Source organism: Nothobranchius furzeri, chromosome 9, assembly GCF_043380555.1.
Source record: "Nothobranchius furzeri strain GRZ-AD chromosome 9, NfurGRZ-RIMD1, whole genome shotgun sequence".
In the NCBI taxonomy this organism is placed as follows: Eukaryota; Metazoa; Chordata; class Actinopteri; order Cyprinodontiformes; family Nothobranchiidae; genus Nothobranchius; species Nothobranchius furzeri.
The window spans coordinates 34,972,330-34,997,718 of NC_091749.1; the positions used below are offsets into that span (position 1 = coordinate 34,972,330).

At 40.9% G+C, this 25,389-nt stretch overlaps 3 protein-coding genes across 6 annotated transcripts; 1 reads left to right on the forward strand and 2 right to left on the reverse strand.

The window, feature by feature from the left end:
* Positions 1–283: 283 nt before the first annotated feature.
* Positions 284–5,928, forward strand: efcab2 (EF-hand calcium binding domain 2). Of its 3 annotated transcripts, XM_015952742.3 has the most exons (8): positions 284–366; positions 484–777; positions 895–976; positions 1,234–1,306; positions 1,551–1,627; positions 5,467–5,509; positions 5,627–5,693; positions 5,759–5,928. In XM_015952742.3, the coding sequence occupies exons 2-8, from the start codon at positions 753–755 to the stop codon at positions 5,878–5,880; spliced, it is 489 nt and encodes a 162-aa protein (XP_015808228.1). In that variant the 5' UTR covers positions 284–366; positions 484–752; the 3' UTR covers positions 5,881–5,928. The 3 variants fall into 3 exon arrangements, with proteins under 3 accessions (XP_015808228.1, XP_070410913.1, XP_054587840.1); XM_070554812.1 differs by lacking the exon at positions 284–366 and having other exon boundaries at positions 450–777; XM_054731865.2 differs by lacking the exons at positions 284–366; positions 484–777 and having other exon boundaries at positions 801–976.
* A 1,886-nt stretch (positions 5,929–7,814) lies between these two features.
* Positions 7,815–12,588, reverse strand: adpgk2 (ADP-dependent glucokinase 2). The gene is made up of 2 exons (XM_070554811.1): positions 12,403–12,588; positions 7,815–10,189 (listed from the first exon to the last, which is right to left on the reverse strand). The coding sequence occupies exons 1-2, from the start codon at positions 12,586–12,588 to the stop codon at positions 9,626–9,628; spliced, it is 750 nt and encodes a 249-aa protein (XP_070410912.1). The 3' UTR covers positions 7,815–9,625.
* Positions 12,589–12,663: 75 nt separating this feature from the next.
* On the reverse strand, positions 12,664–25,336 carry ctsba (cathepsin Ba). Of its 2 annotated transcripts, XM_015952741.3 has the most exons (11): positions 25,175–25,336; positions 22,569–22,692; positions 22,399–22,484; positions 22,140–22,254; positions 21,875–21,990; positions 21,699–21,784; positions 21,162–21,308; positions 20,717–20,833; positions 20,504–20,632; positions 20,324–20,404; positions 18,362–18,844 (listed from the first exon to the last, which is right to left on the reverse strand). In XM_015952741.3, exons 2-10 carry the CDS (start codon positions 22,689–22,691, stop codon positions 20,331–20,333), a joined length of 993 nt encoding a protein of 330 aa, XP_015808227.3. In that variant the 5' UTR covers position 22,692; positions 25,175–25,336; the 3' UTR covers positions 18,362–18,844; positions 20,324–20,330. The 2 variants fall into 2 exon arrangements, with proteins under 2 accessions (XP_070410908.1, XP_015808227.3); XM_070554807.1 differs by lacking the exons at positions 20,504–20,632; positions 20,717–20,833; positions 21,162–21,308; ... (4 more) ...; positions 22,569–22,692; positions 25,175–25,336 and adding exons at positions 12,664–12,798; positions 12,924–13,060; positions 13,155–13,251; positions 14,469–14,659; positions 14,741–14,900 and having other exon boundaries at positions 16,045–18,844; positions 20,324–20,339.
* Positions 25,337–25,389: the final 53 nt, after the last annotated feature.

A 25,389-nucleotide genomic window follows, 5' to 3' on the forward strand; every position in this document is an offset into this window, starting at 1 on the left:
GTGGTTATAGTTGTTAATTGTTAAATGTTTCATATGTTTAGCTGGTGCTTGTCAAAGGCGCTAAGTGACTTTCAAAATTACAATTAATAATTTAGTATATATTAAATTAGATATAATTATGTACTAGTACAACAATATCAACTTTAACTAATAAAGTTTTAGTTCTGTAGTGGGAAACATAGCCTAGTGAACTAGCCAAATTCGTGCCTCGCAAGTTTTCTTTTTTGCCAGCATAAATATATTCACATATATAGGATGGCTTGCCAGGCTATTGGGAAACACGCTCTGGTTTTCACTTTATCTGTGCTCTGCGTGCTCTGTCGTCCCCATCAGGCTCACACTGATCGTGCAACAATGAGCGCTTTGGTACTGAATTAAGATTTGTGGAAATAATACATTTATTTGCAGACCATGGTATGTTTATTCCTATTCTGGGTTTTTGTTGTTTAATCAAATATTTCTGTTCTGCTTCTTTTTTGGCAGCAACCACAGCCGTGAAGCACTGACCAAGATGGCGGCTCTTATTATCGTCTCGCAAGCTCGCAAGCTAGATGGCGCTGTGGTTGGGTTCGACAAATATATGTTCTTTTTGGCGTCACTATTCCTCTGTTTACATTATTTAGATTTAATATATCGCAACAAAATATTTTACTTTATTATTATTTTAATAAAACTCATTTGTATGCTGAGAAGTGAAACTTTCACTGTGAAAGCAGAAGTGGACCTTACGGTTGCTTAGCAACATTTTAAAAATGGCGGAGAACCGACAACATACAGGTTCGTCAGATTGAGTTTGTCGTTAGTTTTGCCCAAATTGTCATAACCTGCTACTGAAAGGCGTACAAATAATGTGTTTAACGCTACTTATTTATTTAGTGGGTTTATTTTTTTCAGAAACTGTGTCCGATATTCACAAAAAGATCACAACAGCGTTTAAACTATTTGACTATGATGCAAACAACACGGTGGATGCCAGGTGAGTGAAAAAAAACAAACAAACAAAAAACACTGATGACTTTTAAACAACTACTAAAATCTTGGAAAATGTGACAACAAAGTTGATTAACAGTGATTTCTCCTTGTGTTTTACATTACTTTCTCATTTTTATTATTATAAATGGAGGTGAAAACGTCATCTGATTTTAAATGTAATGTACTAGAGGTTGATTATTATATGAATAAAGTGTTTCTGAGGTAAATATTAATTTTATTAACATCATGTTTGTTTTCTAGAGAGATCAGCACCATTGTCTTTTCACTGGGTTGCTTCCCCTCTCAGGCAGACCTACATCAGATCATAGCTGAGGTTAGTGCAGTGAACATGCTTTATGGAGGGTTTGTAATGGAAATAAAAACAGCCAAGGAATATATGAAACTGTTTGTGTGAAAACAAACAATTTTATTATAATGCCACTTTAGCAAATAGTCATAAAAAGTTGATTAAAACTAAAGTCTTGTGTCCAGGATCCTGGACTTGTGGTGTGTGTGGTTTGTGTTAAAGTTTTAAACTGTTTTTAATGGTAAAAAGAGTAAGTTTGCTGTTTCCAAAGGTGGAGGAGGGTAGTTCAGGATATGTCCATTTGGATACGTTCCTGCCAGTCATGACCAAAGTATTGTTGGAACACAGGTAAGATTGTTAGTCTTGACTTTTGCAAATATATATTTTTTTCACAAGTTAGTTTTCTGTAGGTAATCCAGTTTTCATAATCAGAGTCTGAAGGTTTTTTAGCCATACATGCGAGAAATCACAACATTAGGAAATTGCTCCAGTACTTGATGCAAAAAATAAATAAATAAATAAATAAATAAATAAATAAATAAATAAGAGATAAGCAAGTATAAGAAGTAAGAATATAATAGCAGAGGGGAAGAAACTATTCTTGTGGCGGGAGGTTCCGGTCCGAATGGATTGGAGCCTCCTTCTAGATGGGAAAGTCAAAAAGACTCTGTGTCCATGGTGACATGGGTCAGCTGTTATCTGAACTACACGCCTCAATGACCTGGAGGTGTACAGGTCCTGTACGGAGGGGAGTTTGCAGCCAATGACCTTCTCAGCAGAGCGTACCACACGCTGCAGCTTCTTCTAGTCCCTAGTCCCTGGTGGTAGCTCCAGCATACAACAAAGTAATTGAGGAGGTGAGGATGGACTGGATGATTGCGGTGTAGAACTGTCTCATCAACTCTACTGGCAGGTTGAATTTCTTCTGCTGCCTCAGGAAGTACATCCTCTGCTGGACCATATTTATGACAACGGTGACGGTGGCCTACCACTTGAGGTCCTGAGTGATGGTGGTGCCTAGGAAGCGACATGAGTCCACCATCGTGGTGGAAGTTTCAGACAGGGTTACAACAGTCCACAGCAACCTCTGCTGTCTTCTGTGCATTTAGCACCAGGTTGTTGTGGCCGCACCAGGACATCAGTTGTTTGACCTCCATTCTGTAGGCAGAATCATCCCTGTCAGAGATGAGTCTGATGACAGTGGTTTTGTCTGCAAACTTGATAAGCTTGACAAACTCGTGGTTGGAGGTGAAGCTACTGGTGTACAGCAGGGGTGGGGAACCCTGGCCCATTGAGGGCAGCTATCCAGCATATTTTAGCTATAACCCTGCTTCAACACACCTGATTTCAATCAGCAGGTGATTATCAGGCTTCTGCAGAGCCTGATGAGCTGCTGAATCAGAAGTGTTGGAGCAAAGACATACAGGAGACCGGCCCTCGAGGACCAGGGTTCCCCACGCCTGGTGTACAGGGAGAAGACCAGAGGGGAGAGAACACAGCCCTGAGGGGAACCGGTGCTGATGATCCGCAGGTCTGAGTTATTCTTCCCCAGCCTGATTTGTTGCTTCCTGTCTGTCAGGAAGTCAGTGATCCACCTGCAGATGGGGTCAGGCACGTTCATCTGGGACAGTTTGTCTTGGAGAAGGTCTGGCAGGATTGTGTTGAAGGCAGAGCTGAAGTCCACAAACAATATCCTGGCATAGGTACCTGGGGAGTCCAGATGCTGCAGGATGAAGTGTAGAGCCATGTTGATGGCATCATCTACAGACCTGTTGGCTCTGTAGGCAAACTGTTGGGCTCCAGGAGGGGGCTGTGAGGGTCTTGAGGTGCGGGAGAACCAGGTGCTCAAATGACTACAGAGTCACAGGTCTGTAGTCCAATGAGCCTTGGCTTCTTGGGGACAGGGACTATGGTGGAGATCTTGAAGCAGGCAGGCACATGAGATGCCTCCAGTGAGGAGTTGAAAATGCCCGTAAACACTGGGGCCAGCTCTTCAGCACAGTGCTTTAGAGTGGCAGGAGATACACCGTCAGGGCCTAGGGCTTTTTGTGCATTTAGTCTTGAATTGCTTCCTCACATCTGCCTCATGGATGTGTAGGGTTGTGGTGGAGGTGTGTGATGTGAGGACCTCCTGGGTGGGGAGTGAGGAGGAGGGTGCTGGGGTAAATTCCACAGTTATGGTGATGGCTCTGGAGTGGGGGTTTCTTGGATGGCTGGCCTTAACCCCAGACATAAACAGATGCTATGATGGTTCCACTGATCAAGTCAACATTAACTGCTTCATTACTAATTGCGCACAGATGCTACCAAACACAAAGTTCAGCTTTGTTGTGGCCACACCAGGCCATTATTATATTATATATATATAATAAAATAAATTGTGAATTTTTCTTACCAAAGTGATGGAGTCCACGATGGTTTTCTACCTATTCTTCAGTCTTAACATCTGCAGAAAAGCTTTTGTTCTTTTGAAAAACCTTAAGAAACAGGTCGAACTACTCAGAATCTTTTAATAGAACAAGACAGTCTCACCTGACTTTCACTCTACTTTCCATAATTACCAGTCTCAAAGGCTGCTTTGACCGTAACTAGACTTGAGACAAGAATTTGTTTCAGGTCGCATTTATCAAAAACCTAAAATAATTTCTAATGGAGTGTAACATCCAGAAATGGTCAATTTTCACCTACATATTGCCCCACACAATGTCCGGTCACCTACAGACCCAATTCCACTATCTGAGTGGGGTTTCTATCCTGTCTTCTAAAGCCCAGAAGATTCTGCAGCCCATGTTGACATTTCAGGGGGAACAAGATGTCAGCCTTTGTTCCCAAACGAAGCCTTCTTTTGACAAGACCGCAGGATTGCACACTCATGAAAGAAGAACTTTTACAACTCATAAGTTAAATAATCATGAAATAATAATATGGTTGAATGAACAAATGTTATATGAATACTAATGAAATGTTTTGATTAATCTGTGCTTAAATTACTGAAGTGAAATGAATATGATTATTACATTAAAAGATTAAGAAGGATGAAATGAAATATGACCCATATATTTAATCAGCACACTGACTGGACCAGACAAACTCACCATATCTCAATGAATTAAGTTATAATCAACGTCACTGCACATAGATATTTTCTTATCCACAAAATCAGCATCTTCATATCTGAGGGAGGTGTGTATCTGAGTTTGTTGGCAAAACCCCTTTACAGGGCAAGTTCTGATTGTATCAGTAAACCAAGATATGGCCATTATTTAAGCAGCATCACTTCCTGAGGGATTCAGTGGAGCCTAACTCTGACTGGTCATCGGAGAGAAACTCTTCTCCCATTGCATCTTTGACAAGCTGTCAAAAACCTGTTGCATGCTACAGCTGATACCGCAAACGGTTCCTTCAGAATAAAGCTGAACAAACCTCAACTCCTTAAGAGTTATTCCTAAGACGCAAATAACAACTGTCGTGACCTGGAGACATCTCGAGACCGGTCTAGTCGTCACTGCGGTTTCTTCTACGGACTTCGGTAACTTTGGGGTCCCCAGACTTCAACACATTCCAGATCTACCGCGGGGGGTCTCTGAGAGGGTACGTAGATCGACAGATTGCTTCTAATGTGTTTTTGATAAGAACCAACTTTGTTAGTTTACTGCAGACCAAATTCACTCCCACTCAGAACTCAGTTTCTTCAGATACGAAGGTTCTGATAACATCATATTCACACGTCATCACACCTCACATTCCATCCACTTAGATTCATTCATCATATAAAGTGTCCTAGTTGTCATGTTTTAATTGTTTATAAAATAAATTCCTTACTTTTTATAAACTTGACTCTCTTCTTGAATTAATATGAAGTGTCTAACAATCCCTGAATAAACAACAAATTCTAAATCTTCTGGTTAAACATTCAAAGACCAATCAGACTGGATTTCCATATTTATATGGAAATTCACATCCTATTGGTCAAAGTGTAGGGTAGTATATCAAGCTTTAAAAGCACCCGAATACATACGTATGTTACTCCCACATGAGAAAAATTTCAATGAACTATTGAGCATAACTTTAGTTCACTAACAGTATTTTTTAATACAATAATTTTTTCCACCCACCTACCTACCTACCTACCTACCTACCCACCTACCCACCACTCCTAAATGAAAATGTTGATTCTTGTCTCTTAGGTTTCCTCCCATACCTGTAGAACATATCTTACGAGCTTTTGAGGTGAGAACAGCCACTGTTCCTTCGTGTTGTGTTGGATGATAACTGATAACTTTAATGATAAAGTAGCTTATTTATCTCAAACATCATTAGTAAAAAAGGCTTCAACTCTGTTTTCAGGTTTTAGACAAAGAGAACAAAGGACACCTGGAGGAGGGGGAGTTGACAAAATACATGACTGAGGAAGGTAAAGCTGAAAAGTAGATTTTCTTGTGATATTTTTGTGTAAGCTTCTGCTGTTGTTTAAACCAGGTGAGCCGTTCACTAACAAGGAGATGGAGGAGATGCTGGCAGTGCTTCTGAACAACAAAAGGGGCCTTGTATATTACAGAGATGCTGTCGGTTTACTGGGATTTGATGGTGTGATGAAGTGACACAAAGTGTTTGTGAAGAGATTTGTAAATAAACATTTTTAAACAGTACTTTGATTTTAGATCAACACACCTCACATTCAATTTTGAGAAAATTAGTCACTTGGTAGTTTTGCTTGCTTTTAGCACCCCAAGAGTCTGTTATTAATTTGCTTTAGTAAAACCAAAATTGCTTGTGCTTTCGTCTTTTTAACACTTTAATGTAACTGATGGCATGTCTCCTCAGCCTATATTAGTTTCTACAGGAGTGGTTCATCACTAAATCAAACAAATCCACTGTGTTCACGATCTAAAACATGCAGGAATCATGTGCTGGGAGCAGACTCTAGCATGTCAGCTTCACTTTACAGGGAGTAACAGGGACCTACCTGGTTACTCAAGTTGCAAGTGCGGTATTCTGCCCACAGGGGGCTGTGGTGTGAAATTTTATTAACGCTTTAAAGGGTAATTTTAGAAAAAGAACGAAGAACACATTTTTATATAGCGCCTCTCAAAATAAAAATCAGGATGTTCTACACAATAACAAAAATTTAAATAAAGAGATTAGCACATTCTGGCTCAAGAAAATGAAAAAGCTGCATAGTAACCAAAGCGCCGACTTAAAAGTCAAATGTAATTGTTTTATAAAAGATCCAGGCAGATTTTGCCTGTGCATGGATGTGGTGTTTAGAACAATACATGATTTAAACTTATAGTATGCACCCCAAAAATAGTTTCCTGTGAAAATCTGCAGATACGACAATATGCCTCTGGTTTTGGGAGGATGGAAAGCTTTAATTAGGAGCAAGAGCTTGCTGCTAAGCCAAGCCCAGAACGAGGCCAAGACAACACGCTGGAGTTTAAGAATAGCAAGCTCCCTGAAAACTGCAGCTGATTTACAAAGTGCATTCTTATAGACTGGACTCACACAGAAAAGGCAAGGCATTTTCAGTTAGCTTATTCAGTTCGCCGACCGCCAGTTAAACGCACAAGAAGAAAAAAGTTTTTTTTGCCAGCTTTATGGTGAAGCCTGGAAGTAAAGGTCAGGTAACTGTCTTTGAAGGTGAAGCAAAGAGCTTAAACCAGAGTGAACATTGGCACTGCCTACATTTGTTTGAGTAAGCTAAAGGAGTTTATGAAATCACGTGGCTAATAATATTTTTGTCCAACAGTGTGGATCTTTTTAATTTTTAGCTTATTTAGCAGAGGTGTGACCAAGTCACTGCATTGCAAGTCACAAGTCTTTCCTGTCAAATCTCGAGTCAAGTCCAAGTCAAAGACAACCAAGTCCAAGTCGAGTCCAAAGCCAATGATGTGGAAGTCCAAGTCAAGTCCAAGTCCTTAACTTTGAATTTTCATGTCAAAAGCAGGTCATCTGTCCAACTTAAATTTAATGAAAATGTTAAATTCCAGAAATAGTTTCTTAAAGCTTAAATTGCTCAAACAAGCAGAAAGTGCAACTGAAGATTATAAACAGTGCTGCTGCATTTAGCAGAACAAGATTTTAGTCCATGTCGTGCCACTTTTGAGCTAAAATATCAAATATGCTCAAGTTAACAGATGCAAGTCGATTCAAGTCGCAAGCCATTGGCATTTAAGTCCGAGTCAAGTCGTAAATCTTTATAGATTTTATCAAGTCAAGTCAGAAGTCATTAAAATAATGACGAGTCCAAGTCATGTGACTCGAGTCCACACCTCTGCTATTTAGTAAGACTTGGCTCATATTAGTGTTAGCTCATTATTTCATTTTAAAAAATCCATGAGCAGTGTCAACGAATGATTTGCTGCATCAGGAAAAGATATAGAAATAAAATAGAACGGGAATAAATCCTGATCAGTGGTTTTATCTCAGATGAATTTGCATAGACTCGAACAGCTGTAGCAGACAGATGTTTTACCTAATCTAAAGCTTATACGAGTGAAGCGGTGACAAAAACAAGCCTCTCCCTTAACACGAATTCATGCTACATTATGACTTTAATCCATAGTGAGACAAACCTCAGCTGGCATTATATTCAAGATTTTAGACAAATTCATAAAACAAAAGCCTTAATAGTTTTTTTTAACAGTGAAACAGAATAATTCTCATTTACCACCAGCTTCCACAAACAGACTCAAATCAAATCAGTACAGTTTTGATTTACCAGAAAAGAAATAAATAAAACAAAAACACTTTTTACACGTTTACATTCTTCTTTTATGACCTCAGACTTGGTAACAAAGTGAATGAGTTAAAAAGTGGCTATGACCTAAAATCTACGATGTTAATCCACTTTGGTGAAACGTCATTCAGAAGAAAAAGGAGGAATGTTTATTTTTGAAAATGTAGTGGGAAAGTTAAATGGGATTTTATTCCAAATGTTAATTCAACCAGAACATGAAAAATATATTCATGTCATATAATCAAATGGCCCTCCAACCTACAGCTCTCATTTTCAGAATATTTTGTTTTAAAGTCTTCTGAGAAGGTGAAAAATATAGAAGATACCTGCTGATTGGTCCATTACTTCATATACTGATTCATGTGGCTTCAAGTACTCATGTCTATGCCCTGTTGAATCAGTTATAGAGGAGCTTCCGATTCATTTATTCCAGCATTTTAATGCAAGATACATTTTTAGCAACCTCTGCCTCACTAGTCAGTTGGTCCCTGAAGAGCCGTTAGCTGTCAGAAAATTACAGACCAACACGTGACAATAAAAGGCAACGAGTAAGAAAGGAAACAAAAGCAGAGGTAGAGAGGAATATGGTAACGTAACCTGCTACCAACGGTGGTCTCTTCACAATTTTGTCCCATTATTGCACTCCACCTGAACCAGAACGAGCACCAGAAAACAAACCACATTGCACTTTTCACATATACTGGGAAGAACAGGAACCTTCAACTGGAAAACCTTTTTGTAAAAGGATAAGCTAGAGGGAAGAGGTGGTTTAAATCTGACAAGTTTTCACCCAAAACTTGACTTCACTTAAAATAACAAAAAAAAGAAAATTAATTTGATCTGCATCAGTTAAGGTCAAAGGGGTTATCCAACACCTGATCAACATGCTGCTGCCAACAAACAGAAGATTCATCCATTTTGGAGTTTCCCAGCAAACATCGACTGCATAGCTGCATCCTGGGATTAGCTTGTTTAAATCTAACTTTTATCCTGCAGAAGTTGTGCAAAACTTGGTAAGAAACATCTGCTTTCATCTGAACCTCATCTCTCTCTTTATCTGATCCAGACAGTAGATCAAGTTCTATAAGGCCTCAGTGAAGAAGAAAAGAACAAGCTCATTAAAACCACTAGTCAGAAGATGGACCATCTGGATGGGTGTAATGGGACAATTTCTGCTGGTTGTTTTCAGTCTAAAAGGTCAAACTGGAAGAATTAGATAAGAAAACATATACAAATGACTGCATGTACATAAAATTAACTGAATAGAAAATGGAGAAATAATAAAGCCTTAAACCAGAATAAACACCTTAATCCCTTCTGAGATTCAACTCAAGAAGTCCTAGTTGGATTAGAAATAAAATAAGTTTAAACATTTACCAGATTTTGATTGGATACATTTAAAGATTTAAAATGTAGAAGCCTGAACAAATTAGATTTGATCTCCATGATCTGACTCTTGAGTGATGATCGGTCATCTAGCAGGGCCATGATTAGCAAACCTGAAACCTGTGTCAGTATCTGACAGCAAGAGCGTATCGTACCCAGATAGAGTTTCTACAGTCCAGTATTTGGTTGGCTCAACACACAATAACCTTTGGTGTCCCTCTTTAAATCTGCAGCACCAGGCCAGCAGCTGAGATGTTGTCCCCCCCACCTGCAGTTTGATAAACCTCAGTGCACACCAGCACCGGTGCCACGCAGATCTGGTAGTCGTCCTCATCCCAGCAGCTGACGGGCCTGGTCTCCTGCAGAGGGATACGCTGGCTGCCGGCACGGTGGCTAACGGAAAACGAGTCATCCATAATGAGTCTCGCCTTGCTGAGGTCGATGTCATTCGAGCCACAGACGTGCCGGTTAGCTGTGAGCGATGCCTTGGCGATAGCCGACATGGTGTTCTTCCACTGAGAGCCGTGCGTCACAATCATGGCCTGGAAGGCCAACGTGTGCACATGGAGTCGGGTCAGCGGCTTACCCTTGAACTTAGCACTGTCTAAGTTGCTGTCTGAGCTGGTGTCCTTGTGACGCTGGTTCAGAATTCGGTAAACCTCCCTCATCTGGTCGAGGACTGTAGCTACGCGAGGGTTTGGGTCTGAGAGCACGGTGATGTTGGAGCCTTTGAGCAGGCTGAGGAGATTGGGAAGTTCCTGTTCGTTCATCCCTAAAGAGTCAGCCTGTAAAAGCAGAGACAGGATGAACGGTTTCAGTAATAATGAGGAAATGTCTGACATGTTCTTTTAATAACTGAAGAAAAAGAAGGGGACAAGTTTGTTTAAAAAAATAAAGACCTGACGTGTGTTATACAAACTGCAGTATGCAAACTAACAATCAGAAAATGTTGCCGAGTTGAAAAAAACCTAAAAACAATTACTGTAGTGTAATACATCCTACACCTCATTAAATATGTACTATAGTGACCTTTGACCCAGTGGGGAAAACACTGCTTTTAGAGGGTTTGAGATATTTTCTTAAAGGTGCAATATGTAAGAATGAAGTAACAATGACATCCTGTGGTTAAATTTGATTACTGCAGCCCATTTTTCTAAGCAAAAAGTTACTTTCTCACTTTCATTCCATGAGTTTAACGGCAGTTTCCAGTTATGGGTCCAGAGGCGTGGCGTGGGGTAGCACATGCCACCCTTGGAATCTGATTGGCCACTCCCTACTGAGTTTCATTTAAGTTGTCTTTATATTCTCGACAAAAAGCTTAGTGTTATAAACCAAAGAACAGTAGGTAGTAGCATGTACTTTTAACGTTGATTTCTAGCTCTAGGCCTACATTTCATTAATATTGTTCTTTATAATTTTTTTCATATTGGCCTAAACAGTATTTAGAGTTCTGGCCCGACTCCACTCCAGTTGGTGGTGGCAATTAATCAAGAAGTGGCAGTGTTTCCCCTACATAGACTCAGGCGTGGTGCAAACTCCAGCACCGCAGCTACAAATTCTTCTAGTTCACTGTTAGCAATGTTAGCTCACTATTAGCCTCAGCCTGTTTCACCCTGCTTCACCCAATATTAGAGTAAAATAAAAAGGAAAAAGTGGATTCTTAGGGGTAAGAGAAATAACTTCTGGGTCGCTCCTGTTTACTGGCTTTGGTTCTTTAAATAACTCTGGAGCTTATTTAGCCTGGCCTACCAGACTCGTCTTCTGTTCTACACAGAGAACGAGTCTGGTTACTCACAGGCAGAGAGGCACATGAGGGGCGGGACTAGCCAGCTCAAAAATAACCAATCAGAAAAAAGGCGGAAATGCCAACTGTACTGCGCGACGCTGTAATTTTTTTAGCTGTAGTAAAAAAAAAATGGCGTCTGGCGATGGCAAACATCTTTTTATTTTATTTTTTCCAGAAGAAAGGCTTTTAGCACGTCTTTTTGTTGTGGTTTTAAAGACATGTTCAAGTAATTTAGAATAGAGGGAAGAGCTGCAGTGAACTTCACAGTTGTCTTCGTTGTTTACAAGAAACTGAGTGTTGTGGTGTGTGACGTCCGCAACGCTGTAGTTTTTTAGCTTTAGTCAAAAATGGCATCTGGCGACGGTGCAAACAGCTTTCTTTAGAATAAAGGCTTTTAGTGCTTCTACTTGTTGTGGTTTTAAAAACATCTTCAAGTCATTTAGAACAGAGGAAAGATCCACAGCGAACTCTGCTTAAGTCGCCATGTTTATGAGAAACTCAGCATTCTAGTGTGTGACGTACACTGCTCAGTGCTGATTGGCTCGGTCAGAATTCTCAGGGGGTGGGGTTATTTGAATAGAAGAGTTCCCAGACCCATGCTTCCCATAAGGAGGCATGGGGCTGGCTGGTCAGGCTAGAACTTTTTGCCAGCCGGTGTCAAATTACAAATACCGGCACTGCAGTGTGAGATTGCTGTTGACTGGGCAACCCCGCGGTCTCACAAATTTTAAATAGTGAATACGTCACTCTGCATATTTTGAAGAGAAAAACGGACAGCCTCCTAGCTGGCTGAGACAGAAACCTGTTTCAATGTGACCTTTCGCCCAATATGATTGAGACATTAGTCTGTTTTGTGATTATTTCACCGTAAAATTCTTACACTTTGCTCCTTTAAAGCCCAAATCAACGTCACTGACCATATTTATCGCATCAACACTGGTTTCCTATGACGCTTCCTCATTACTCTAGACTTGTTTTTAATTAGACACATCAACAGGTGAGGAATAAGTTTGCCTATATAGGAAATCCCCTCCTACCAGGTCAAAGCGCTTAGCTTACAAATTTATTCAAAAATAATTCAAATCCAAATTCAAATTCCCAGTACCATCTGAGCATTTCCAACAGGCTGACTCATCATAGCTACATCCTAAATAAACATGTCCGTCAAAGTGAGTTTCTAGTCTGTAAACAAGCATATGGGGGACGACATACATGGGGGATGACGTGGTGCAGAAGGTCATCCACAATACTCTCGTCAACAAAACTGGCCATCTCAAAGTGGATGCCGATCTGAGGAGATGAGGTGGACAGCAGGCCTTCCAGCCTAGAGAGGACAGCTTCTCGCTCACCTGGAATAAAGAAATGGACAGGATGGCGATGACTTTTAGATGCCAACATTGAGAATTTTCTTCCTAACCCATTACAAATTAAATGCTATAAAAAGATGCAGTGGATGCTGTTTTCCAAGCTATAACTCTGCTGCAGTTCTTGTGGAGAGGATACAAATGGAAGATGGATTTCCTCCTGAAGGTTGTTATTAAGCTCATGACTCCATGATGAAGGTATTGCAGTTCTTGTTTTAGCCTGTACACGGATGAATGTAACCCACTGTTGGACAGACACATATTGAAGATACATCCAAATGCAAAAGTAACTTAAAAACCTTTAGTGACCATTTACACAAATCAACGTTCTCCGTTTTTCTATTAAAACCAACAATGTTATTTATTTACCTGGCAGGAAAGGGAAGTTGTCCATCATCTGTAAACCACCCACCACTATCAGATCTGGTCTGAAGTCTCTGAGTTTCTTGGCAAACTCCTCCAAGGAGTCCAAGTAGGGGTTATGATCATCACTGTGAATGATGTATCTGCAGAGCACAGGAAAAAACCCCATCTAATCCAGGAAGTTAATTTTTCAGCTCCATCTTGAACAAGCTTTTAAGTTTAAATAAAAGCAGAAACCTGTTGGCTCTTTGGGAGGTATAGTGCCCCCAGCTAGTACTGGATGAATATTCCAGAATCAGGTGGATGTCTGGCTCCTCGATGTCCTTACCAGCCACTGGAAGTTGGAAAACCAACATTAATTAAAGGGGAACAAGACAGGTTTGGCCTGCTTTTAGCACAACCAAGTGTCGGTTTGTAGAACCAAAAGCAAAACTTATCTCCTCGCTGTGTTATTTTTAACACTTTAATAACAGCTGAAATGTCTCCACAGTCTTCCTTAGTGTCTACAGGAGTGATTCATCTCTAAATTAAACAAATCAGCTGTTTTTATGATCCAAAACATGCAGGAAACGTGCTGGAAGCAGACTGCAGCACCAGGTATGTCAGCTCAATTTTTTTTAAGTATCAACAGAGTGGCTTGCAAGTCTGAAGTTGCAAGTGGAATATTCTGGCCACAAGGGGGGCAATAGGGGCTAGGCGGCCTTTCATTAACCCTGTAAAGGGTCATTTTAGTATATACTGGCTCAAGAAGATGATTTAAAGTGAGGGTCAATGCATGGCTGGAGACCTATTTCATCTACACTTCCTGTCAGGAAAACGCTTCTGAAAGACGCATCACCTGGCGGACCGAGAGAGCGGCACTGAGGCAGTGATAGACTGCACCCCCCTCAACCCCCACGTGTGTGCTGTCGGAGTCTCTCGATCTAAAAACGAGTTGTTAACGAGCGTGTGCGCACGCACTCACACAAGACTTACCGCTCAGGAGAAAAGCAGACAGATTCTGCAGCATTCTGGAGGATTTCCTGTTAAACGCGATCATTATATGAAAAGGGGAGGAGGGCATTTTTTTCAAGGAGGCGAGCAGCTCAGAGCGCTAATGTGTCAAACCGGCAGGTGCGTGGCTGAGCCTGGTGGAGGTGCGGCTGCCTCACCTGGAGACCAGTGCATTGCAGCCACGTAGTACTTTGCTGACAACGTCACGTTTTTCAGCTTAGCCATCAGCCACAGCTGATTGTAAATAAATGTGGAGCAGTGTTTTAATATGAAGATGGAGATATAATTATGGTTTTGGCCTGAAATATTAAATTTAAAGTAAGTTGCTCTAAACTGCCACACTAATGATTACATGTGTGCACAGCACCATTAGACACTCATCTGTACAGTTTATCAGCAAAAAATAGTTAGTTTAGGCGTTACTTGCTCTTTAAAAATATGAAAAGGTTGAAAAGTATCCCTTTTACAAAAAGGCAGGAACAAAACTAGACACCACCTACTATCAGGTCAAAACAACATGCCAACAATTTTTTTCCACGTGCATGTTTGTGCACATACCTGTAATGTGCCGAGACAACACATCAGTAAAATCAGTGCTGAAACTTCCCCCCAACAGCACATCACATCCCTCGGTTGCCATGCGCCCCGCCATTACGGGAGCGTTGCCACCCACAGCCCACCTGTTTCCAGGTAGGTCACGAGCACACTCCACCAGCTCACTGAAGAGAGTTTCATTTAACATAAAACGCCTAGAGGGGGGACAGAGAAAAGACGCTTGCACTGAAAAAGAAATGAAAAGGGCATGCAGTTCTTCATCCGACATCACTCACTCTGCAGCAGCTCCAGGTGCAAAGAAGTAGGCAAAGCTCTGCGCCAGCTGTTCAGCATTTTCTAGATAGTCGTGGTGCATGGGCTGGTCGCTGTTAAGGATTCCCATTTTATTTAGAAATGACACACCATCTACTATCAGGTCGGCACAACCTCCAAAACCTGCAAAAACAGATGGATAAACACAATTGTGCATAAAAATCAAAGTCAAGACAAAGAATAAAAAATGAGGACACACAAAAATGTTTGCTTAAGACATTTGTACATTTAGTAGGTATACATTTACATTTGAACTAGTTCTGATTAGTTGCCTTGTCCTTTAGCTGCATCAGCTATTCATGCACACTGCTATTATATTAATACAGTTTCTAACAATTTTGGTATAAATAAAAGTTAAATGGTTTTGAAATCAGTCAAACTTATCCTAAAGTGGTAGCTGAGGAACCTGATCACAGCATTTGTTATTGGAAGCCAATTATGGATGATAAGCAGCAACAGATTGCGTAGCCGAGTCTGCTATTGGATGGGGCAAAGGTTAAAAGATTGTGATTTATACTATCAAAGTCCAAAATGATAGGATTTTTAACATTTGGATTATATTAAGGTAGCGCGACTCGGTTGCGAATGACCACAGTCACCAATTCTTGTCATGTGTCTTGCCCAGTATGTCTGATCTTTGAATTGTGTGTACTGAAACTCTTCCCTGGGACAAATGAAGCTTTTCATTCATTCATGACAGTGGAAAATATATCTCTAACACAAATAGTTCATTATTTACTCATTTAGCTCCCATGTTGTTCGTCCCTGATCAGTTCTGACCATCCCAGCTTGGTTGAGGAGCTTTATCTTAGCCTGGCTGTCCCGTTTGGTTTATGGATCACAGCTCAGATCCACCTGTTCCAGCTGCTGATCTGAACTGGGATCTGGTGTCTGCAACTTCATGACTACACAACCTTCTCAACTCACCAAATAGAGATTTTTTTTACTTTCCAACACCAACTTAACACATTGCTCTCCTTTACTCATTCATTTGCAGATAAATACAATCTGGCGTTGATGATTTTGAAGGTTTACCCAGTGCTGTTAAATATTTAAATGACACGCGACACAAACGTTTCTAGCTATTTTGTTTCGCTAGCAAATTATGCTAATAGCAATACTTTATGCTGTCAAAGTGCATGCAGCAGCTTTCGTTAGTGTCACATGCTTTACTTATTTTTCTGTTGCTATTATTAATCAGAAAACTCCACAATAAACGAAACGTATGTGACTCGTGCTAACGTTAGCTTGCTGTCATAGTACCTACCGATCGCCACTCTGGGTCGGGCGTTATTCATGCCGACTTTCCTCTCAGCCCGGAGCAAAGACGAAAGGACTGAGTCAAGTCGGTAATCCAGCTCTACATCCTGCGGTGAACGGAACCAAAGCGCTAAAATAACCACAAACAGAGACACAGCGGAGCCATATCTCATCCACGGAAGCCTGCTTCCCTCCTCCATCTCTCGAGTCGCTACAACTCCGTCGGTGCGGTGGCTCTCTGGTCCTACTCGAATTTACACTTCTTCGTGTTTATTGGCGGGTGGCATCTAACTTCTAGGTGCATTTCCGCCACCTACTGTGCTGGAGTATGAGTCGGAGCAAGAGCGTAAAACCCCCCCCCCCCAAAAAAACAAAAACAACTAAATTGACAAACCAGTGTTTTATATACTCAATAACCATCTTATATTTCCTTTCTTCACCATTTAACAAATTCTTTACATTTATCACTCCACCTCCTATGTTTTTTTAATTTCTCCCTGAGTTGTCCTCTACTTTCCTCATATTTTATGCAGTTACATAAAACATGTTCCACTGTTTCTCCCCCCACCCCACATCCACACAAACCTGTGGGATGTTTGAATTTACACTACACCCCCTCCCGACTAAAGATAAACTGTTGGATGGTAGGTGGGTTTGTTTTTACAAACAGCGTGTTCCGGATGAGCATTAAACTATGCGGGCACTGCCACGACTTGATGTTACGGTCTCTCTTTAGTTTTTAAATGCTTTTTAAATACAAAACGTAAATTGTCCTCAAGTGTCTAACTTTCACCGGAGTCTCTCAAACCTTTACAGATTTTAAAAGCACAACCAATTATTTTAGACAACAGGGACACACTGGTGACTAAAAGAAGCCAGTTTATTTTAAAGGGGCGTTGAGGATTGTTTTTGTAATAACATTTCCACCCAGGGGCAGAAGTAGCCAAGTGGTGCTCAGTAGAGACCAACCAAAACGAAAAGCACACTCTAAAAAGCATTGACGGTTATTGTGATTACTGCAATGTAACCGTAATAATGAGTAAATTTAAAGCGGCCTAAGTCACGTCCATCTACTTTCACCATGGGTCCGCAACTGCCCAAAAACTGAAACAGGAGTCTATGAGAGAAGTTGTTTTCTGATCCTGTTTCAAATGAGCCATGGATTTCACATGTCAGCACATTTTGATGCCAAGAAAGCACTTATTTGACAGGCGGCAAGTTATTTTGCATGTATCTGTATGAAAATATGTATAGGACTACAAATCTGCTGCTCCCTAAATTGACATCGAACCATGCACAAGAGCAATTGGCGAGCCTCTGGTTCTTCCAGGACGAAAGAGGAGCATTAAACAACTATAAATCTGGCCATGCGGTGAGCAGCTACACCGGAGAGAAGAGATTCTGTGGTGACGTCATATTTGCGACATCTGATTTGTAGTCATTTCAATTCAAAAATTCTACAATTTTACAAGCCAATAAATTTAAAAGTATGTGACAGTCAAATCACACATTTTCATTTAAAAATTGAAGTACATGTGTGTGATTCAGCCCGTAAGGCAAAGCAATTTAGCTCTTCTAGCCACGTTGACTTGCATCAATTTATTTGTTCTGGAGACCCACTGACAGTTTTCACTTTAGAAGTGTGTGTGTGTTGTGGGGGGCTATGTCCACCCTGTTCCCCCCCAAAAAAATTACGTCCATGTGGAGACCTATGAGTCGACCAGAAGGGGAGGGCTCCCTATAACAAATCTACAGAACAAGCTAGGTTTTGAACACAAACACGATCCCTCAGTATCTTCCCTGAGAGCTTTTGCTAGAACCAGAAACCCGCATTGCCACAGGAACATCATTCACTGCTTTGGACATCCATTCTTGTTTGTGACTAGTTTTTTCTAAAGTTGAAGTGGTTGCAGCTGGACATTTCATTGTTTTTATTTCTCAATTCTAATTTTTGCTTATTTTTTCTTGCACCAAGTACCACAGCAATTTCCTAATGTGATTCTCACACATATGGCAAAAAAAAAAAAAAAAATAAAATAAAATAAAAAAACCTTCTGATTCTGATTTCTCCTCTGAAATTGCACAGTAACCCCTCACGTATGTAACTGAGGTCCCAGGGAAGTGCAGTGGTTTGGCGAGACTGACAACCGGATGGTGCCATAGTTGCTTTTGGTTCGAAAAGTGTTATTGGCAGAGGTTTTTAAACAGAACCAAGAGAACCATTTAATCAATTATAGAACGAAAAGTTTTAGCCAATTTGCCATTGCAGTTTCAAGTTTGTGAGCCTTGGTGTCGTATTTTGCACAATAAAATATACCACAACATGTTGTCAAACATCTCATTCATTCATTTAATTGAAATTTAGCACTGTACCAACAGTATGATCAAAACAAACACCATCTCATTGTTCATATTTAAGTTCTCTGATCAAAGTTTAAAAACCCCCCATTAGGCACTTATTGTAGACAGTACATCCAGACATCAGCATAAAAAAAACAAAACAGGATCAAACGTGAGCCAATCACTACAAAACAAGTACATTCAAAACAAGACATACCTTTACTCATCTGGATAGTTAAAAAAAAAACCTAATTAGATCATGTTCTGCATTGCTCTAAACTGGCCAAGCAAACACACAATTAATGTTCTCAAATCCACCAACAGTGAAAGTTGCTTAAGTTTCTTAGTATGTGTAATGCTGTATATACATACATAGTTTGATATGACTTAAAAAAAAAAAACTTTAAAAAAAAATGTGTTGTAGTTGAGTGGTGTGTGTTGCCCTCTAGTGGTGATTCCCTTCAAACCTGCAGAGAAAAAGGAAAACCATTTATTCACAAGCATCAGACTAAAGACCAGGTGTCTTATTTATCAAACATTGAGTAGAATCTTTACTAAAACTGTACTTAAGCTCAGCAAAAGAAATGTACTTACGCCAAGTAGGTTTGTGATCTATCAAACATGGAGTACGCACAGCTGCTCGCAATCTCCGCTTCATAAATCAGAAACTATCTAGAATGTTTCTCAGCTGCTTTTTGGTCACATCCTGCTCTCACCACACCCACTTACTGCCATAAATAGTCAATGCAAAGTGCCTTGTGGATCTCATGCATATACATAAGCCGGCTTGTTGCAGCAGTTCGATCACGACCGCAGATCAAGGAAGCGCTATTTCACAAGTTGAGGTAACTGTGGGTGAGGTGCAGAAATGAAAGGAGGTGCTTTAGCAAAACAAATAAGAGAAAATCCACGGAGTGGCACACCGTTGCTGAGGCCGTCAATGCTGAGTTCTTCAGAGAGATCTGTGGCGGATATAAAAAAATGATCCGATCAAAACTCGATCCCCAGACTCCCGGGTGAAAGTCACGCGTGTTAACCAGTCAACCAAACGGAGATCTCCCTTGTCCTAGTAACCAGGGCGCATGAACAATCGGGTCACAGTGACAGGACACACATACTGTCACAGACGCAGATATTCTGCATTCTGTATTCTGCGCTTCAGGCTGTGTGTGTGTGTGTGCGCGCGTGCATGTGGGGGGTCTTGTTCTGTGTGAAAACGAAGCAGTACAATTGATAATGCTGCAGGATTTCATAATTTTATCCTTAGCAGCAGCACTGCAGGTGCTCTCCATGTCCAACATGTGCATAAGCAAGGTCCTTAGTCAACTTAAAGTTGCGCACATTTTTCCGCTAAGTTTTCTTTCATAAATCCCAAAGTTTGCGTGGAAAGTTGCTTATGCAGTTTTCCGACCCCGTTTTGTGCGTAAGCAAGCTTGATAAATGAGGCCCCAGGAGCCTCATTTCTCCACCTCACCCACAGGTACCTCAATTTCTGCCTCTGTGAAATAGCGCTTCCTTGATCTGCCTTGATCTACGGTCGTCATCATCATTGGTGGAGCGCTGCAACAGCCGGCTTATGTAAATGCATGAGATCCACAAGGCACTTTGCATTGACTATTTATGGCAGTAAGTGGGCGTGGTGAGGGCAGGATGTGACTAAAAAGCAGCTGAGAAACTTCAGTCTCTGATTTATGAAGCGGAGATTGTGTGCAGCTGTGCGTACTCCATGTTTGATAGATCACAAACCTACTTGACGCAAGTACATTTTTTGCTGAGCTCAAGTACGGTTCTAGTAAGGATTCTACTCAATGTTTGATAAATGAGACCCCAGGTGAATAAGTGAAGACTGATAACATTCATGCACAAAGAAAAAGCTACATATCCTGGTCAAGCTTGATATGAACAGAAAGTAAATCAGTGTGTTGCAAACAATAAATATCACTTACCTTTAGTTTATTTGGGCATTCCACCAACCATCTCCGATTCAATACCACAGTGATCTGATCCACGCAGGATTTTGAAAAAACCTGAGAATTAAAAATACATACATTTAGAAAAACAGAGGCTTGCGCTTAAATATACATATATGCATACATATGTGAGATGTGCAAAGAGCCTCAGCTCACCATTGTCACCCCAGTCAGTGTTCCAGGAGTTTGCACAAAGCCAGTAGGGGACACCGTTCTCCTCCCCCCAGCCCAAGACCTTGATGGCATGTCCACCCAAAGCAGAACCAGTCACATGCTGATACACACCTGGAGGAGAAATTGGGCACAGCTACAGTCAGCTCAACATATCCACGCTTATACTGCATGTCTGATTGGTGCATTCGTCCTCACCAGACTTGTACAGAAGAAAGTCCTCAAAGACTGTGAATGCTCCCTCTACAGGACCGTTCTTGTATATCTCAGACTGAATCTCCGTCTCTTCTGATGGCACGCTGTAAGCGGTTTTACCTGCAACAAACAGTTAGCGGTATGCATGCATTTGTGTGCACATCTAGCCGCCACCACTGTGGTTTGACCCACATACAAATACCCACCCAAGAAGAGAGGTTCCTAAAAACTGGACACATCTGAGACCTGATTATGTACTTATTTTATAGACATGCCTTTATGCCTAAAAATGCAACATGAGATTTTTTTATTTGCATACTGAATACAGTTTCATCTTGTGGTTAATAGTACAAAGTTATCACAGGTGAACAAACTACTGAGGACATTTTAACAAATCTTAATGATTCCTTATAAAAGCAATAATTCGTCTCCCTCTGTTCAATCATACCATAATGTTTGTCCTTCTTGTAGCTAGGTGTGTATCCAGGTTCACATGTGTTGACACATTCAGGCGTGTCACCGCCCTCTCCGGTGCAGGGGGGTCTGCTGCCGTTCACATGGTGCTCACAGGGGGCAATGGTGTAGGGCCTGCAACCTGTTCATACATACATACTCACGTTAGGGCCCTTATTAGGGACCAAGAAATGCTGATTGGTACGACTTCACAAAAATCAGTTAACTACAGAACACTAAAGGAGCATTTTAATAATCTGAGGGGGGGAAAAAAAGTTAAAACCAGCTTGATCAAAGTAGTTTAAGAATCTTATTTGTGACTTTAAAACTTGCTTAATAAGCCAAAACATTTTAAACAAGTCTCCTAATTCCAGCAAATAGTTCACTTAGACATGGATAGAAATCAAAATGAGACAAGGAAATAGATATAAATAAATCAAAAAGCAGTAATCCATCCATGTGTTGACCAACTTTATTGCTAATGAGTGACATATTTTAATGCGATCGTTGGATCTCAAATGCACAAACTCACCGATGTGGGAGTTGTAGAGACCTCCAGTGACGAGTCCCTCTTTGGTCCAGAAGTCCCAAGCAGCTGTGGGGTAACCACCGTTGCATCTAAATAAAGGCAGAACCAGATGCTCATTAATGCATCAGTACACAATCCAGGAAGTTAAATTCATGAAAAGTCAAGTGTTCATCTCTTACCCCATTCCACAGCTGTCACAGCAGGAAAGGAGATCCTCAGCAGAGACATCCACACTGACTTTCCCATTGCTGTGGATGCACACACGGTCAGAGATGGCCTCTGCAGCACCAAACGCCTGTAGGCCAAAACATAAATGTGAGTAAATAGAGGTGTGAAAGTTCAGTGCAGCATCAATAAACCATCTCTAGTTTCAGCTCTTGGCTTTCCAACAAGCCTATTCTGAAGAGTTTTTACTCAACTACAAGAGCCAGAGTGTAACCTCACCCAGCAGGAGCCACAGGAACCCTGGTCTCTGATCTCCTTTAGAGTGGGACAGTTGGGCCACTGCACTCTGGCATCAAAATTTGTAGGTAGCTTCAGGCCTCCACCATACTGAACCCTGTCAAGACGAAGGATTACAGTTACCACAGTGACCCCAGTCATTACCAGGGTATGTATGGCAAGACAAAAAAAAAGCAACAACTTCAAAGCATGCACACATCTGAAGATACAAAACCTATGCAATCAGATAATCACAACTCACATGAGGGGCAGTTTAGGTCCCTTCAGCATTGTGCCGCAGAGCTTCTGGACATAACTGTAGTCAACATTTAGGAAGTTGTGACCAGCCTGGAGGAGGAAGATTTGGTTAAGACATTTCTACTCATTGAAATCTAAGTAAAAAAAACCCCAAACAAACATGAACTATTTTACCTGCCAGGTGGTATTCATTTTATTGATGTAGTTGATCATCTCACTGGACAGAGGATGGAGGCGGGGCTTGGCCAGGCTCACCGAGAAGCTGGCAGCCAATAGAAATAGGGATGTCCACCACATCCTGCATGACAAGAACAAAGATACGAATGAACTGATTATACATAATACAGTGAAAGCACCGACTCAGAACAAGAGTACATCTATAATAATTCAGATTACCAGAACCGTTTCGAGGTTTGATTTCTTGTGGAATGTTTCTATGAAGGCCGAATGACAAACATTATCCCATAAGCATTAGAAGGGCTCTTCTATATAGATGAGTTTGAAACATGTAGAATATGGGTGTCCCAACTTTTAAAGATGAGGGATAAAAATCATCAAGTTTTAGTCGTCACGGGCCATAAATATTAGATTATTTTTTTCCCCCCAAAAAGAACCCTTCCTAAATTTTTTTTATTTGTACTCCTCAAAAGAAGTCAGTGCAACCATCCATCCATTTATTGGTCTACTTATCTGAAATCACGTCAGAGAAGCAGGAGCCCAAGCAAAAAGGCCCAGGCTTCCCTCTCCCCAGCCCCAGCTCTTCCGCGGAATCTCGGATTTAGAAATGGGAAATAATAATAATGCATTTGTCAAAATCAGATTTTTTAGAATGTGTCCAATATCAAGAGTCTGCTGAAGATAAAACATTCATTATAGAAATCCTAATGGGGGTGGGGGGGTGGGGGGCTTGGGCCACAAAGCCCCAATGCTACACTTCTGAAAAACAAAAAGACTTAAAAAATTTAAAAAATGCCATGCTTGAAGAAAGTGGTCCCACTTTGATCCACTTTTGAAGCTACCAAGCAGGCAAAAGACACAGTTGATTAAATATCTTCACACTGGTTGAATCTACAAGTGTACCAGCAAAAACATCCATTCTCAGTTATGCTTTTCTAGCCTCAAGTCTAGAGTGGGTTGTCGGAAGGTTGTAGGTTCGACCCCAACTCCGGCAGAGAATGCTTGCTGCTCTTGTGTCCTTAACCCAACTTGCTTGCTGGTGCTTGTTGGAGGTACCAGTGGTGCCTTGCTCAGAAGCCTCAGTGTGCCCCAGGGCAGCTGTGGCTTCAATGTAGCTCATCAGCATGTGAATGTGTGTGTGTCTGAATGATGCATGGTAGGGTAAAGTGCTTTAGAGTCCTCTGACTGCAACACCAGACACGGATTTTTCTGTACAAAAGCAAAAATCTTCAAAATAGCTAAATACTAGAAAAACTACTAAAAATACCCACTAGTTAACGAGCAGTACATTCTTATGCTCCTTTTGTTTGCCACAGGCAGGTCGACTCAGAACACCTGTTCAGACATGGCCAACAGTAGCCTGATGAAAACATCTGAATTCTTGAGGAACTCGTTTTTTGTCACATGATTTAGGCTCATTGATTACCAGCTGTAAAAGGTATACGGGGGCAAGCAAAAGCAAAACTTCCCCATTACGGAACATGACTTTACTTCGTGTTTTAAGCCAAAATAAGTTTACAAAGTACACAGAGGAAGTGAAAACTCAAAATCTGTCCTTTGTATGTTTTTCACTTCCTTACAAGATTCCTCTAACACAGAACGAATCGGGTTAAATTAAAATGCTAAATCATCGTTAAAGCTAAGGGTAAACCAATAGTTTGTACTTAGGTAAAGAGGATGTGAAAAATGTTCCATGTGTGGGAGGTTAAATAAGAAAATTGACCAGAAAAGTTCCCCACCAACTAGGTAATGATAACTGCTGGCATGCAGCTTTTCTGATGACTCTTAATCTAGGGTCTCTGCTCTACTTAAACTGGTCAACACGACCCTTTGGTGTGTTGAGTAATTGAGATAAATCCATGTTTCTCCACATTCCTTTTTGCTGCCTGCACAAAAAGACCAACAAGGCAACAGAAAGGCAACAGAATCAGAGGTCTGGTGTTGACCTTTTTGCTTGCTACAGGACAGATAAGTGCAGAGGGCCTGCTGACTGAAATTGAAACCTCATACTGCACAAGTATATATGTCATTTTTAAAGACGGCGCAGGAACCTCAAAAACCTGTTAAAATTTTAGGGTAATTCAATTCACCTGGGGAGTACAAGGCCCTGCAGTAACAGACATGTTTTCCATTAGTATTATGTCTTCCTGTTCATAAAAATAGTTTCACTTTCCATTTCACCAGTTTCCAATATTTCATAAACGTTTTTATTTTTTATATTTTTTTGTGAAATAATCATTTCTCACACACAAACACCTGTCATAATTATCATTTGACTAATTAACCCGCACATGGCTCAAACTTAAAACGCCAGTACTCGAAAGTCCTGCGGTCAATCAAAGCAATCAAATGCACAATTTCACTGGGGGAAAAGCAAATCACAAATACAAAACTACCTAATCTATAAAAAGAGCATTAATTAGTTTAAATGCATCTAAACTCGTACAGTACTTTGTCAATAAACTATTTACCCCACAATAAACAGGTTTAAAACTTAGCTTACGCAATCCGTTTAATATCGACTTGTGTTTTTCACTGACGCAGCTAGCCACACCGCCCCCATGCTAACCCTTTTTAAGTCTCAAATAAACCAAACAGCTCACCTGTCGGATGATTGTCAGTTGCTGGTGTTAATTCGATGAGTTATTCAGCTCCAGCTACCCCGGTTCGCCGTGCGGTGTCTGTCGTCTGAAGTCGTTTTTCTGAAGTATTTATTCCTGGTAGCACATGAAGTGATCACATGAACGCAGCTCATGTGATCACACCGTCACCCACGCGCCCCACCCCCGCCCTGCCTGCTCTTCTGTCGCTCATCACC